Source organism: Lissotriton vulgaris, chromosome 2_1 (genome assembly GCF_964263255.1).
Source record: "Lissotriton vulgaris chromosome 2_1, aLisVul1.2, whole genome shotgun sequence".
NCBI lineage: Eukaryota > Metazoa > Chordata > Amphibia > Caudata > Salamandridae > Lissotriton > Lissotriton vulgaris.
The window spans coordinates 250,428,783-250,445,552 of record NC_141687.1 but is presented as its reverse complement, the minus strand read 5'-3'; the positions used below and the strand labels follow the sequence as shown (position 1 = coordinate 250,445,552).

At 49.3% G+C, this 16,770-nt stretch overlaps 1 protein-coding gene across 15 annotated transcripts in view; it reads left to right on the top strand.

The window, feature by feature from the left end:
- The window catches only part of VEZF1 (vascular endothelial zinc finger 1), a 269,814-nt gene that overhangs the window by 89,845 nt on the left and 163,199 nt on the right, over nt 1–16,770 (top strand). For all 15 annotated transcript variants that reach the window (XM_086954864.1, XM_086954857.1, XM_086954865.1 and 12 more), the window contains 2 exons: nt 5,204–5,254; nt 6,822–6,872. In XM_086954864.1, the coding sequence (XP_086810990.1) occupies nt 5,204–5,254; nt 6,822–6,872 (102 nt within the window). The remainder of the gene's footprint in view (nt 1–5,203; nt 5,255–6,821; nt 6,873–16,770) is intronic.

Genomic DNA, 16,770 nt, shown 5'->3' with positions numbered 1-16,770 from the left:
TTTAACCTCTGCCTACCTCTGGGGACACTTGGACTCTAAACACACTATACCTCATTTTGGATATATATATATATATATATATATATACATACACAGTTTCTTACAATCACAAACTGTCAAGACCAGCATAGTACTTTGGTGCCATGCTTGGATTCGATCCATAGGCATGTCCTCAGATGTTCAACAATCCTTGATGGACATGCCCTTTGGCTCTAGGCTGTTTGGCCTGTTTGACTCTGCCTTGGAAAGGTTTAAAGAGCACAAATCCACTGCTGTCTCTCTTGACCTAGTCCAACCTACTCTGCAGTTCTCGCAGCAATCTTGTCCATTTTGAAGCTTTGGCAGGAAAAAAACAGCATAGGCAGCGCCAATACGTACCTCAGCAGTAGCAGGTCTTTCAGGGATGACGCCGGGGAACAGGCAGACAGCGTCCAGGGGCAACGTGCTACCAAGAAACCATCTCCTCCTCATGCAGGCACTGCAAAACCACTTTCATTTGTCCTCTGTGGCATACGATTACCCGGTCGGTGGTTGGAGGAGCATCACGTCAGACCAATGGGTGCTCCAGATCATGAAATTGGAGCTATGTTTTCAGTTTCATCCCCGAAAGATGCCTTGCCACAGCAACACCACCTGAAGGGCCATTTGTCCATACTCCACAGTGATATTCAAGCTCTCTTGGCATACGGCGTGGTAAAGAGTGTGCTGGCATCAGAGATAGTGACTGGCTGTTACTCCCAATATTTCCTGGTGCTGAGACCTTCGCCCCATCCTTAATCATCACTCTCTTGACTTCTCCACATGGGAGGACATATTCAAAATGCTTACCTTTAGGTCTGTTTGTCCTGGATGTGGGAGACTGGATGGTGGAGTTGGAATTACAAGAGGGGTCCGGATATTTCCCAAACCCCTCGGGCTAACTCGCCTGCACTACCTGCGGTTTCAGGTAGGCCAAGAGCTTTTTCATTTCTTCGTCTCACCCTTTGATCTTCCCAGTGTACCTTGGATGTTCATGAAGGTGATGGTGGTGGTTACAGCTCATTTTCGAAGGTTGGGAATACCACTCTTTCCATACCTTGGCACTGGTTACTGAAGTCAGCTTCACCTGAATCAGTCCACCAATGTTAATAGACTGATGGTCAGTCTATTAACATTGTTGAGATTTTCCATCAATGTGCCGAAGTCACACCTGACTCCATCACAACAGCTCCCCTTCATCCTATCCATCCTGGATACGATGCTCTTCAGAGTCTAGGACATTTAGGCTATAATCCTAATGTTTCTACTCTTGACCTGTGTCTCAGTGAGGGCTGCTCTGTGGCTTCTAGGCCTCTTGCATCCTTCTCATGAACCACATCAGATGGCACATGCAGGCTCTATAACGGGAGCTAAAGTCTCAGTGAGCTCAGCACGAAGGGAACTTGTCTGAGTCCATCCAAATGCCAGAGAAAACTATTGAAGGCCTGGAGTGGTGCATGTTTGACAGCAGTTAGACCACTGGCAGACCCCTCTCCCTACCCTACCCAGAGCTAATGGTTGTGACGGATGCATTGTTTACTCGAAAGGCCACCTTGTAGAGGTGGAGAGGACTCTGGTCATCGGTGGAAACTAGCCTCCACATCGACCTGCTGGAGCTACGTGCAATTCTCTTGGCACTGATAGCCATCAAGGTGAAACGGGTAATGGACAGGTTCTCACAGACCACTCAACCTTCATGTAATACTGCAACAAACAGGGTGGTGTGGGTGCTGTGCGAGGAGAGGTCTACATCTGGAAAGTGGCTGAACGCACAGGGCATTGTGATTGCCTAGTGCTTGGCAGGATATTGAATCACCAGGGCAGATGAACTCAGCTAGCGTTGCCTAGTGGATTATAAATGGTAGTTGCACTCGGAGGTGGCACAGGACAACTTTCATGGAGAGAACCCTGGCAAGATCTTTTGGCCGCAGCAGAGAGTATGCAGTGTCTGCACTTTTTCAAGTTTAAGTTCCAAGGCAGCTCTTGCTTTGAGACTCCTTCTGGCTGATTTGGGGCTCGGGACACCTCAGTGCCTTTGTACTCCTACTTCTCCAGCCCAGACTGATGTAAATGATCTGAGAAGACTAGGTCCATGTCATCATAGTGCCCCTACTGGTTGCGGAGAGTGTGGAACCCGGAGCATCAGTCCTCCAAACTAGCTGCTCCTATGAAAGGACCTCCTGTCGCAACAGAAGGAAAGGGTTCTGCGCCTGAGTCTGCGCAATCTACACTTCCATACTTGGAGATGGAACCGCAACAATTTTGGACCTTTGATTTGCCTCCTGAAGTGGTTGAAGTCCTCTTAGCAGCCAGTCATCCATCTACTAAAACTTTATGCAGGACGCTGGAAGAAGTTTATCTGGTTTTCCTCTCGACATTCAACCCTTGAATGCACAGTTGTGTGATGTTCTAATGTCTATTATGTGATGTCTTTCTTTAGCCCTGTAAGGCCTTGCTGTAGTGATAGTTATGGGTTATCTTTCAGCCTCTTTACGTTTACTAAATTAGCCATTCCTCTGCAGATCACCAGTTGTGATATGTTTTTGTAATGGAATCATTAAAAAGTAGGTCCAAAAGTAAAACATGGTGTTCAATTTGATTAGTTGTCGATTTATTTAGTTCTTTATGGGTCTGTCCATTTGGCATTGTTTTTCATCGCTCAGTCCTGAAGATGGTTTTGTGGACTCTTTAGCAAACACAAGGAAATGATGGACTGAGTGCTGAAACTTTTCATACAATCGCCTCAGTCACAGATCTGAGTTGAATCCATCATTGTTCTTTAGCTCACTTCGCCACCCCAGTTCAGACCCAGTTGGCAGGGTATGCCCAAACGTGGGTCACTTGTTCACTTTGCCACTGGATTCAAGCTAGCCTGGCTGATGAGGAGTGTTACCTCGAAACCGGTCCCAGGATGCTTGTTTCCGGTCCAGAAAAGACCTGGCTTGGCAGTTTGGGCTGTACTTTTCCCATAAGGAACAGGGTCAAGACTAATTTGCATATGGCTGGGTCTGAACTGGAGTGGGAAGTGAGCTAAAAAAGGGACTGGTCCATTTATTCCGGCCAGCACAGTTTATCATGCCTCAATGAGACCGTAATTTCGTACTCACTTTCCTGATGTATACTTCCTTCAAGCCAATGCAGAGCTGTGCTCTCCTACCTCATCTCCATTATATGTGCCAGGCGAGTCAGCAAACTTCAGATGCCTGTGGCACAACTGCTATAGACTGGCAAAAACAGTAACCGCCAGCAGGATTGTGGACACATTCCACAAGAACGAAAGCTGCGAAGACTGCGTAGTGCTTTGTTCTGGACATATGCCCGGCAGCTACGTGGGAGTCCCTCCACATGTTCACCAAGCACTGCTATCCAGACAGTCCGTATCAGGATAGACATTTTGCCCGATCTGTTCTTGATTTCATGGTCTGAGCTATTCCTCTGACCTACCACTTGGGTGTATATCCAGATGGTAGAATGTGACACCCATGTGGTAGGTCAGAGGAATAGCTTTAGTATCCATTCACAAGCTGAGTAATCTGCAGTAAGAAGTCTTTATCAGAAGAGCAACTTTCCTACCTAATGTAACATCTTTTCTGGTATAGACTATATTCCTCACCGACCCTTCCATATGTGGTATGTTCTCTTTCAGTCTATAATAAGATCCTGAAAATTGCACACTGCCATATTCTATATCTATGGCTGTGTGTCCGGCAGTTCGAACAGAAAGAAAATGACACAATTTGGCATAGGTGGCGCATATATGGGGGTCCTAACGTTGCCTCATGCGGTGGGGCAAGCCCAACGCTGAGTCGCATGAGGGAATTGCTAGCAAATGTTGACAGATCCAGTCTGATGCCTGGAGAAATTCACATGGTGAGGAATATGAGGTTAGTCTGTATCAGAAAAGGTGGTGTTCTTCTTAGGTAGCAAGGTGGTGAATGCTTTGATTGCCAGGTGGATATAGATAGGTGTATATTCAAGACCTACTACAAAAGAGGCACAACCTCCACATAGTCTTTCTAAATCTACCAGAGCTAAAGCATCCTCTGTGGCTTTCTAGAGGCATGTGCCAGTTTGAGATTTTGACAAATAATTCATTGGGATACTCGCCATGTTTTTATCTATCATTTGATCATTACTAATTGCAAACATTTTCCTAGAAACATGCAGGTGTTGACTAGGAATTTCTCAGTGATCTGTTTCCTTCAAGCCTTGCATGGCATAAATGGTCTTCCTGCTCCTACATTTCAGAACCGTAGACTCCAGCCCCCAACCACTTGGTAAAGGGGAAGAGCCAAAACTCCATCGAAATTATTTTACCTTAATGGTATTAACCCCTACTCCTAGTTCTCTCTCCTTAAGAAAATCCATCATCTATGAGTATGTGTTGGGTGCCAATATGAAATGCAGAAGTGGACGTTGAGATTTGAAAATGGGGAATGGGGACTCCGAACTAATTGGGTGGGAAGATGTGCAAAGAGGCATGGCTGACACCAGGTACCTGTTGGAGAAGTGCTTTTTGTGGTTCTGCCTGCAGTGTGGGCATTTCAAATTGTTTGTGAACAGGCGGAACCTAGAAAACCGAAATCCTGCATGAAGGAAATGTTTGTTTTTGAGCATATATGAAACCCTTACCACCTTTCCTTACCCTTCTCTAGATCTGTACCTTTTCTGAATAGGTGGCACTAAATATGTCTACATTCTATGCACTTCAGGTTTTTTTGGACCCTTTGCCAGCTAATTATCTCCAAGTATGAAGAGTTGACATGTGTGGCTGTCTTCAGGTTCAGCCATTCATATTCTAACTTCTCAAAGCTTGAGCAATTTTTACCTGAAATACCAATAATACAATTAGACCTTTCCAGAAACTTTTCCTTTCATCTTCTCTTTTGGATGGGGATAGAAGGTAGAAAATAAAGCTTATGGGATACAAATCCATCAATTCTTCACTGTGTTTTTGGAGTGATCATTTATGGTGTTTCAAAGTACAAGGGTTTGAAGTGTTTTTTACAATGTGCTAATCATGTTTAAGCATACAATTTGGCACGTCACTTATCATTCCATGACTGGTAGTGCTATATAAATCTCAATGTTTAATTGCTACTCATGGTTTAATGATGGCAGATGCATCTATATTGTAGGTTGATTTTATTCTTTTTAAGGAGCCGCCTTTTTCTTCTACTTTTAGGCCAGCTACATGAACTTCAGAGTCCAGGTTATTGTCGAATCAAATATGAAGGTATTTATGAGCATCCACTATTTTCTATGCAAATGAATCCTTTTACACGCAAATGTAAAAGGAGCAGAGCTTGATGTGCATGCTAATGCAGCAGTTGAAACTCTAATACAAGTCCATAAGCCACTGTCCCATGGCTACATATTTTGGAGGAGGTGTGATCATGGGTTTGTCAATGCTTTTGAAGATGTGGAAATGAGTTCTGTTAAGTCTGCCTGCTTTGTGAAATTGGGTAGTGATTAGCCTACACTGTGTATCCCTTCACCTCAGGTTCCTCAACTCTTTTAAAAAAAAAAAAAAAAAAAAAAAAACTGCCCTTGTTTAAACATATCTTTTATATTACATACAACTTGATTTAGTTAAAAAGGCATACTGCATATCCACACATAAAACTGCCCTTGCTTAAACATATCTTTTATATTACATACAACTTGATTTAGTTAAAAAGGCATACTGCATATCCACACATAAATATCTTCAGTAAGTTTGTGTAGACTGAATCTAGTTCTTAATTTGACCTGGAGGTTGCAGGTGGTGTCCATCGGTGCTCATTTTTGGGCGCTGACACTTATTTTTTCTCACCAGCCTTTGATCCAGAGCAAATAAAAAGAGGGAAAGGAAGGGTGAGAGAAAGATGGAAAATAATGACAAAGAAAACAGGGATGAAAAAGAACCTTCACGAGTAAGATAAAGAGGCAGGGAGAGTTTGGTGGTGGATTAAAGAGACGTAAAGTGAAAACAAGATTACACAGCCTTGGTATTTGTCACCCCAACCTTTGATAGTGACGCCCCTTGGTTTCTGAGCAAAACATACGGCACTGATACTTGTGCTTTTACAAGTTAAGCACTGAGTGAATCCCATTGACCACTGTTTCATTGTGTCACAAAATAAATATGGTTGAGTAGAAACCACAATCAATATTTTGTGTATCTTTTTCTCAATTAAAGATGTGTGACTGACAAGTTTTTTTGTAGCTAAATCAGAAAAGAAATTACCATTACCATAGTAAAAGATCTGTGTGCAAGTATTGGGAAACTCCACTGCTTGATGAGCTGTTGAGTCCTGGGTAGGAGTATCAGAGGCACGCTTCAGGGTTCTCAAATCCTAGATTCCTTTGATCTGGGTGTAAACAGTAAATCCAATAGGTGGAACCAGTCCCAGCCTCCCACCTAAAGAATATTGTCACAAAACGGAATGCTCCTTATTGTCTGACAGGGTTAATTTCCTTGTAGACCTCCTATTGGGTGCATGGTCCTGGAAAGAACCAATGTGGCTGCAGAAGATTGCAATGTTAAAGTGGCATTTGTTTTATACGACTATAATTTTGTTTTTATGATAGTGAAAATTTGTTCGAGCTGTAATTGCATTGGTTGTTCTAATTTAATTTCACTTGATACATATTAGATATTCGTGTATGTGGATAAAATATGAACAATAAATACCTGTTCTTTATTGCCTACCCATTTCTTGCCGTTCAGTTTTTGCTTTAACAGTGTCTTTGTGTTGGAAGCTAGCATACGATGCATGCTTTCACCATTTTAAGGAGCCACATTTTTCTTCTAATTTTAGGGCAGCTACCTGAACTTCAGAATCCAGGTTATAGTCGAATCAAATATGAAGGTATTTATCAGCATTCACAATTTCCATTATATTTTGCCCTTTACATGTATGAGTAAAGGAATGAGGTTTAACCTACTGATTCCAGTAGCATTGGACTTAAACTATAAGGAATTTGGTATAGGGTACTGGCTCCGACTGTTGGATCACACTAAATTTTAGCTTTGTGTCATACTGTTAGGGTATAATGGGTGTCTTGCAAGGTAATTAAAATAAATTACCTTTTAGTGAACTACTTTTTCTCCAGAAGAATACAGAATTGCGCAAGGGTTCATGGTCGCCATAGGACTGTCAGAGTATGTTTCCCCGACCTTCTCCCATGTTGTTTCACAGCCTTGAAAGTTTAATCCATTTGAATAACGTTTGTCTGAAATCTACAGTGTAATTCTTAGTGGGATGGGCCTCTAGAATGTTTTGCATGAATAAAAATTGCAGAAATTCTGATGCCACAAAGTAGCATCCTTTCTAAAAACCAGGTTGAGTTCAATGTCCAAAATTGAATTAACACACACAGTCTGAAAGTAATTGAATTATTTATTACGATGGATACTCGCCTTTAGAAGACTCTCACACCAGTCTGGATCCGCAGACATTTATCAGTAATGCTTCAGTGCGCTGGAAGCTGGCCCTGTGTGACATTGTGGTGACATCCTGTCCTGGGAGTAATGGAGGGAAGCTGCATATAAGCATTACTTGTATGCACTGACTTCGTCACTCTCTTGATGTGGATCAAGAGCCCCGCTCCTAACTTTGTTGGTCTTCCACCAACTTAAAATTCTTTTTATAGCAGCTTGCTAAGGCAAATGTCCCTCTAAAGATTACAAGATTCAAACCGTGGCAGGACTGCAGGAAGATGACGGTCACTATGCCCCTAACTGTGTTTTTGTAGTGCTTGGGCTCCGGTCACGGCTCGTAGTTGTGTGATAAGTGCACACTTGTGCACGCAAAGGCTATCTGGGAGCCAGAGGTCAATGTCTGTTGCCGAACAAAAGAGGTAGTGATCAGAACGTCAGCCAAGTCGCAAGGCTGCTGGTGGTCCTAGATGAGAAGCTGTTCCCACAGAGGATCCTGTTAACAATCAAACCAAAATGTTACATGTGCTTCCGGCTTCGTTCAGGCCCCATGGAGCTGCATGGGCCTCTGTTTGGACTTGCATTGGCGGGTCTGTTTTCGACTGACTTTTTAGGACACGTTTCGAGGCCTGCACTGAGGCCAAATCAGGCTTTTACTTTGGCTCCATGATCCATGCCCATTCTTTCTGATGCCATTCACAGACCCTGAAACATAATTGGCCAGCTCCAGACCTATGCCACACTAAGAACTAACAAAAACTAAGCCAGATACTAATCTGAGGCCTCTGGCTGTATGGAACATCTAGCCAATTCCTTTCTGAGGAAATGGAAATTCTAAAGGCTCCCTCTGCCTCAGATTCTTTCTGCTACGTGCCCAGGAGAATTAATGTCTATTTACATATTCCCGTCCTTCAGTCCCACAAGCATCACCTGTGCCTCACTTTAGGGTCTGAACACTCCAATTCACATTGCACTCCCTTGACATTATTTCGGCCTTTTGGGTGTTTACAAAAGTGAGGGCAGTGGTTGGTGCCTGCCTTTGAAGGTCAGGAATACATGTGTTCCGGTACCTCAAGGACTAGTTGCACAAGGTGTTTGTCACAGTCCATTGTACAACAGCTCCAGGTGACGGCCGATCTCCTGACATCTTTGAACTCTACGATAAACAACCTAAAGTCTCATCTGAGCTCTTTGCAGAGAATTCCCTTCACTGGGGTTAACCGGGACATGATGCACAATGACTTTCTACTGCTGCAGCGCATCCAGAACATTCAGGTTATATCTATGTATGGGGTACAATCCGTGGTCTAGTTAAGGATGCCTCTGAGACTGCTTGGAATCTTGACTTAGTGAATACTCCTCATCCTGAATTCCAGATGGCAATGCAAGCCATGAAGTAGAGCCTTTGTTCTCTCGTAGGGGATTTCCATTTATAGTTATAAGTACTTATTATTCCTGCCCATGTGCGGGGACCCCTGACTACTTCAGTATATTTTCTATAATGTAACGTGATGCCTTTTTCAGGAAGGCCTGCAAAGACGCTTAAGACAGCGATAGATTATGCAGCCTATTTATCTAGGCTACAATGACGAAATTCTTCATCATGAAGGCAAAAAAGAGCCGGAATAAGGGATTTGAGGATAATTTGAGATGATTTGCAAACAGCATAAATATCCCTCATAAACCCTCTTTTATTATAGAGATGAAGGAGAGCAGGACAGAGTAGCTTCATAGGTGGTCATCATATGGCTTAAAGACACTGTACCTTTAAGAACCCAAAGGCCACCTTTATCCCATCATGGTGACTGCAGGTGAATCCTGGAGCATTGAGCTCTACCCTTTTCTAGGTTTTTTTCTCTTAAAATGTTCTCAAATTTTTTAATATCCCCTTTACTCAACGTTTTTTATCTCTTTCTGCTCTCCTCTGTTTTTTAGACCGAAAAGCTAGTCATTTTGTCAAATAAAATGTCTTCATCACTTGACAAGTGCCCTGAATGCAGCAGAAAAAAGGTCAAAACAGACCCTCACGAGATCTGTATAATCTGCCTACCTTCATTTCATCTGCATTGCCCCTGTCATATCTACAAGACGTTTTTGCGGTGCACCTTATGCGAAAGAGACCAGATTCGCCTCGATGAAACTGAAGAGAGACGCAGCCAACAAACCCTACAAATGGGACTTCAAAGCAAGGGGAAGGTCAGTCTTCCACCAAGGCTCTTTCCCCAACCTCCAGAGTGTGTGGAAGGTCTGAGTAGCGGTTTTCTAGCCAAATACGACATTGGTCCCGGTCGACCTAGAGAGGATTGACATTGATCTACTGCTCCAACTTTTTCACCTTTAAGAGCTGCCTCCAAGTCGAGGAAGCATTGCCGCTAGCCATAGAGGCACCCCCAATCGATGTCTAAGGGGCATACGCCGTTGACTCGTTGACGTTTTCCTCGGAGCCAAAACTTACGCCAAACGACTCTTATCACGCCTCCGAAGGCTAAGGACAAAAACAACAACCCTGCTCAGAACCGAAAAAACTGTTGCCGAAAGTGGTTCCTCCAGAAGAGGAGCTTTTTCATCCTGATCCTAGGCAGAAAAAGATCTATATTGATCCAGAGACAGGACATGTTACCACTGCACCATATAGAATGATGAAGTTAGACACAGCACCTTTTCCTCCAGTGCCAGTGAAGGAGGACTCTGCCACATCGCCTATGCACTCTTCTTCTCCTATACTTCCTTCTAACCCACCTCCTCTTCCTGAACCTATTACACCTCAAAACTCTCCTAATTTTTATCCACCTCATACACCTCCTCATAATGATGATGACATGGGGCTAGGGGGTGAACCAGATGACCCTTTTACATACCCAATGACCCACCTGATTGGGAGTACCCGGTCCCACAAGACATACCGGACATCCCAGATCCACATCTTACCCCTCAAAACCATCTCCTTCAGAAGATATCGGTTTTGGACTCTTAATTAATAGAGCTGCCATCTATCATGGTGTCACAATGCACTCCGATGAGGCAGAAGAGGACTTTTTATTAGATACTTTTGAACAATCCCAAAAGTCAGTACAAATATTACCCATGATTCAAGGGGTCATTAAGCATGCCCCCGAAGTGTTTAAAGATCCTGTGCGTGCTAGGATTCTAAACCCCAGAATAGAAAATAAGTATATGCCTGCCCCTGGATATCCTGCCTACATTAAAGGACTGCTACCCTTAGCATGCTTTCTAGTGTTGAAAACGACTAGAGAATCTAACTCCCAAACCTCAGGAGAAGCGCCACCTCCTGATAAAGAATCTAAAAGAATAGATGCCCAAGCAGGCAATACCTGGCGCATAGCTAACGCACAAGCACTGCTCGCAAGATCTGAAAGAGACACGTTAGTGATAGATTCCTTACCTTAGAATATCCCCAGGCGTCAGACTGGATCCGGAAATTTTTGCGTAGCAATACCCCTGCGCGCTGGTAGGCGTCGTCTGCGGCTCCGCGTCCGTCGTCGGCGTCGTGAGCGCCGGGATGACTTCATCGGAGTATATAGACGGCGCCCATGCGCGCTGACGTCAGTTCTTCTTTTTTCCGCGCCAGCTAGCGCAGATCCGGAAGAAGCTCTACCCCCAGTCATTTTTTGACTGAAAACTTTTTTGATCTTTTTGATCCTCTACTTAGTCGATTCTCGACTATCGGTGCCAGGGATGCCCGGGTTCAAGCCTTGCTCGAAGTGCGGCCGACTCATGTCGGTCACGGACCCCCATCGCCGGTGCCTGAAGTGCTTAGGCCTCGACCATGACGATCGAACCTGTGACGACTGCCGGGCCCTGACGTCGAAGGCTAGGCGGGAGCGGTCCCGCAAGCGTCTCGAGCTGAGGCAGTCGGCCCCGCGCCGCTCCAGGTCCCGGTCCCGGTCCCACGGGAGGTCGAGGGACAGGTCGCGAGGTCGGAGTCATCGACGTTCCGGGAGTGGTCACCGATCGTCTGGTTCCAAGTCCTCAGGTAAGAGGCATGAGAGGTCGGAGCGACACCATCGGTCCTCCGACCCGCCCCGTCGCTTGCACGATGCGACCGGGGATTCGGGCGACACCGCCCACGCGGCTCCGCGGGAGTCGCAAGCGTCGCCGCCTGCCCCACACCTTCGGGTCCCTGGGCACGGCGCGTCGCAGGAGGAGGTCGAGAGGTACCTCATGGCCATGAGGGCCCTCCCTCCTCAGTCGGTTCCCGTGGCGCCTTCGGGCCGATCGGCTCCGTCTGGAGGTCCTTCCGGGTCGGGCGCTTCGGCCCCGACGACGTCGGGTGCTTCGGCCCCGGCGCCGCTGGCGACTTCGGTCCCGGCGCCGCGCGACCTCACTGGATCCGGCTCCGGATCCGGGACCTCGCCGGTCGACCCTGCGACCTCACCGGCGACGTCCCTTCAGGTGTCGTCCCCGGCAGCCGTTGTGGTTGCCGACCCCAATGCTTCCTACGGTCCGCCTCAGGCGTCGGAGGGGCGCCGCTGGGCGCCGATTCCGTCGGCCGTCGGAGAATTCTATCTCCACGAGGAGGCCCTGGCTGTTAATCCTGGTCTCCAGGAGCTGGGTGACGAGGAGCAGTGGGAGGGGTCCGAGGACCCTCTGGCACGTGATTGCCAGTCTCATCAGGACTGGACATATGAGCTTGGGGAGGCCAGTGGTATTGACACATCGCCAGACACTGGATTTACGTCGCCCCCGACTGTGGCTTCGGAGGCGGGTTCTGCTTACAGTGTAGTGTTGACGAAGGCAGCTAAGGCCCTAAACCTTGAGCTCCCCGTCGCGGCCGTGAGGACTAATCTCCTCACTGAGGTACTCAAACAGCAGTCCGGCTCCGCGGAGCCCCTTCTGCCGTTCAATGAGGCCTTGTGTGACGTTCTGCTGGGCACTTGGTCCAAGCCCGCCACAGGTCCCCCTGTGGATAGGAACGTGGCCAGACGCTACCGCCCGGCACCGGGCGACCCTTGCTTTTTGTCCACCCACCCCACCCCCGAGAGCCTGGTCATCCAGGCCTCCAACTCCCAGTCCGCATTCCCGTCGGCCCCGCCCGACAGGGAATCCAAGAGATTTGAGCAGTTCGGGAAGAAGGTCTTCTCGTCTGTGAGCCTAGGGCTCCGGTCAGTGAACACCAACTGTCTCTTGGGCCGCTACACCCACACTCTGTGGGACACGGTTGCGGAGGTGCTGCCACAATGCTCTGAGGAGGTCAGGGCTAAACTCAGCCAAACCCTTGCGGACGGCCGAGATGCGGCACGCTTTTCCATCCGGTGTGGGCTGGATACCACGGACTCACTGGGCAGGGCGATGGCAACGACGGTGGCGGTTCGACGCCACGCCTGGTTGAGGTCCGCCAATTTCTCGGCCGATGTCCAGGCCACTCTCCTGGACATGCCGTTTGATGGCCGTCGCCTCTTCGGCGACAAGGCAGACCATGCGCTGGAACGTTTTAAGGACTCCAGGGCCACGGCCAAGTCCTTGGGCCTTGCGGCCCCACGCCAGCAATCGGGTGCCTTTCGCTCCTTTCGTGGCCACGGAAGGGGCGCCCCACCACGGACCGTCAGCCACGCGCCGCAGAATGTTCAGCAACGCGGTGGCGGCCGTGGGAACCGCCGTGGCGGTGGTCGGGGCCAGCGGCGAGGCCAGTCCACACCTCCCTCAGCAGCCCCCGCCTCAAAACCTTCCTAGTCCGAGTTTTCAGGCCCATGTGACGCCTGTGGGAGGCAGGGTTCGCCATCACCTCTCCCACTGGCATACAGTCACTTCGGACAGGTGGGTGCTGCAAATTGTCCGAAGGGGTTTCTCCCTCCCCTTCGAGTCTTCCCCTCCATCCATGCCACCTCAATGCCACCGTGTGTCGGGGGATCACTTGCGACTTCTGCAAGAGGAAGTTTCGGCCCTCTTGGCCAAGAGGGCCATCGAGCGCGTTCCTGGGCCAGAAGTAGGACGTGGCTGTTACTCCCACTACTTTCTGGTACCCAAGAAGGGCAAAGGGGGCCTACGCCCTATCTTGGATCTGCGGAACGTCAACGGCTTCCTCCGTACGGAGAAGTTCAAGATGCTCACTTTGGCTCAGGTCCTGGCTGCCCTGGACCCAGGAGACTGGATGGTAGCGTTGGACTTGCAGGACGCCTATTTCCACATCCCCGTCCTGCCGGCCCACCGGCGTTACCTGCGGTTCACGGTAGGCCACGAGCACTTTCAGTTTACCGTGCTCCCCTTCGGCCTTACCAGCGCCCCACGGGTGTTCACGAAGGTGATGGCGGTGGTCGCAGCCCATCTGCGCAGGCAAGGGGTGTCAGTCTTCCCCTACCTCGACGACTGGTTGTTGAAGGCGGGCTCGCCCCAGACAGTCGTCAGCCACCTCCAGACTACGGCCGACCTCCTGCACTTGCTGAGGTTCTCCATCAATGTGCCGAAGTCACACCTGTGTCCCTCTCGGAAGCTCCTTTTCATCGGAGCGGTTCTCGACTCGGCGCAGTTTCGGGTTTACCCACCCGAGCAGCGGGTTCGGGATATTCAGGCTCTGATTCCTATCTTCGGGCCGTTATCCCGGGTCTCGGTCAGGTTGACGCTGCGGCTTCTGGGACTGATGGCCTCCTGCATCCTTCTGGTGCGTCACGCCAGGTGGCGGATGCGGGCTCTGCAGTGGGACCTGAAGTTTCAGTGGGCCCAGCATCAGGGCAACCTGTCCGATCATGTCCTGATCTCGGAGGGCACTGCGAAACAACTGCAGTGGTGGCTCACGGACCGCGACTGGGTCAGTGGCAGACCCCTCTCTCTACCCCAGCCGGAGCACGTAGTTGTGACGGACGCGTCCCTCCAGGGCTGGGGAGGCCACATGGGAGAGGCGGAGATCAGAGGCCTCTGGTCTCCGGCGGAGTCCCGGCTCCACATCAACCTTCTGGAGCTGCGGGCGATTCGTCTTGCACTGAAGGCATTCCTCCCCTCTGTCAGGGGGAGCGTGGTGCAAGTGTTCACCGACAACACCACCGCCATGTGGTACTGCAACAAACAGGGCGGTGTGGGGTCGTGGACCCTTTGCCAGGAGGCTCTGCGCCTCTGGCAGTGGCTGGAACATCAGGGCGTGACTCTGGTGGTTCAACACCTGGCAGGTTCTCTGAATGCCAGGGCGGACGAACTCAGCCGCCGGTGCATGATGGATCACGAATGGCGTCTGAACTCGGACGTGGCGCAAGGTCTCTTTCGACAGTGGGGAGAGCCTTGGTTAGATCTATTCGCCACAGAAGAGAACGCGCAATGTCAGCAGTTCTGCGCGTTGGAGTTTCCAAGGCGGCACTCGCTCGGAGACGCTTTTCGTCGCGAGTGGAGCTGCGGCCTGTTGTACGCCTTTCCGCCTATACCACTTCTGCCCAGAGTGCTGAAGAAGATCAAGCGCGACCGGGCCCAAGTTATCCTTGTGGCTCCGGACTGGGCTCGAAGATACTGGTATCCCGAGCTACTCAGCATGTCAGTCGATCCCCCGATTCGTCTGCCTCTTCGGGAGGACCTTCTGTCGCAGCAGCAGGGGACGGTCCTGCACCCGAACCTGTCCAGTCTCCACCTACAAGCTTGGAGATTGAGCGGCGGCAGTTGAGGCCATTTGACTTGCCTCCCGAAGTCTGCGACATCATTCTGGCAGCCAGGCGTCCCTCCACTAAGTCGGTATACGCCTGCCGGTGGAATAGATTTGTGGCATGGTGCGCAGCAAAGGCTGTGGATCCCCTCTCTGCACCCCTTTCGGAAGTGCTGCTCTTTCTTCTTTCCCTTGCCCAGCAGGGCTCTGCTCTGGGCACTCTTAAAGGGTACCTCTCTGCTCTTTCAGCCTTCTTGAGGCTACCAGATCAGCCTTCTTTGTTCAAGTCCCCTATAGTGAGTAGATTTCTGAAGGGCATCACACACATGTTCCCTCCTGTTCCCTTCGTGATGCCCCAGTGGGACTTGAACCTTGTTCTCACCTATCTGATGTGTGCTCCCTTTGAGCCACTTCATAACTGTCCTCTTCGTCTCCTTACACTGAAGACGGCCTTCCTGGTTGCCATCACCTCTGCCAGGAGGGTGAGTGAGCTCCAGGCTCTTTCTTCTTCTCCGCCTTTCCTGTCTGTTCATCCTGATAAGGTGGTGTTGCGTACACGACCTTCCTTTCTGCCCAAGGTTGTCACGGCCTTCCACATCGGGCAGTCCATCACCTTGCCCACCTTCTTTCCGCCTCCGCATCCCTCGAAAGAGGAAGAGAGGCTCCACCGTCTGGATCCAAAACGTGCGCTCTCCTACTACCTGGACCGCACTCGCCAATTCCGGGTGGATGACCAACTCTTCGTTGGTTACGTGGGCGCGAAGAAGGGAAAGGCTGTACACAAGAGGACCATCTCCAGGTGGATCATCTTGTGCATCCAAGCATGCTACTCCATGGCGAGGAAGGAGCCCCCGGCTGGATTGCGGGCTCACTCCACTCGGGCCACGGCAACGACAACTGCCCTGGGCCGCGGTGTCCCCCTGCAGGACATCTGTCAGGCAGCCACGTGGGCCTCGCTGCACACGTTCGCAAGACACTACTGCCTGGACAGTCAAGTCCGGAGGGATGGCTTCTTTGGCCGTTCCGTCCTCCAGGACTTTCTGGTGTGATATTGGTTCGCAGACCCACCACCGGGGTTGGTATTGCTGGGGTATCTATTATAAGGTAAGGAATCTATCACTAACGTGTCTCTTTCAGATGCACAAGTTACTACTTGTGTAACGATATATCTGTAAGAGACATTAGTTAGTGATAGATTCCTTACCGACCCACCCATCCTCCCCGTTCTGCGAACCGATATCTAGGGTTAAGGCCATCCCCTTTCAGGGCCCTAGTTTCATGGCACCAGTGTTGGTTTTTGGCATGGCTCTGCGCTTCTGGCGCGGAAAAGCTGTCTAAAAACTGACGTCAGCACGCGGAGGCGGCGTCTAAGTATTCCGACGTCATCACGACGACGGACACGGAGCCGCAGACGACTCCTACCGACGCGCAAGGGTACTGCTACGCAAAAGTTTCCGGATCCAGTCTGACGCCTGGGGATATTCTAAGGTAAGGAATCTATCACTAACTAATGTCTCTTACAGATATATTGTTACACAAGTAATAACTTGTGCCTCAAATGCATCAGTCAAATGTGCACTTGATGCAGCAGACACTGCCTCTCGAACAATAAAAACAGTGTCCTCCTTAGGCTCCATGCATGGCTACGCATCTCCAGTTTTAAAAAAGAGGTCCAGACTACTATCCTTAACCAGCCATTTAACCAACAGCTTTTTGGGCCGGATGTAGACACAGCACTAGAAAAGATGAA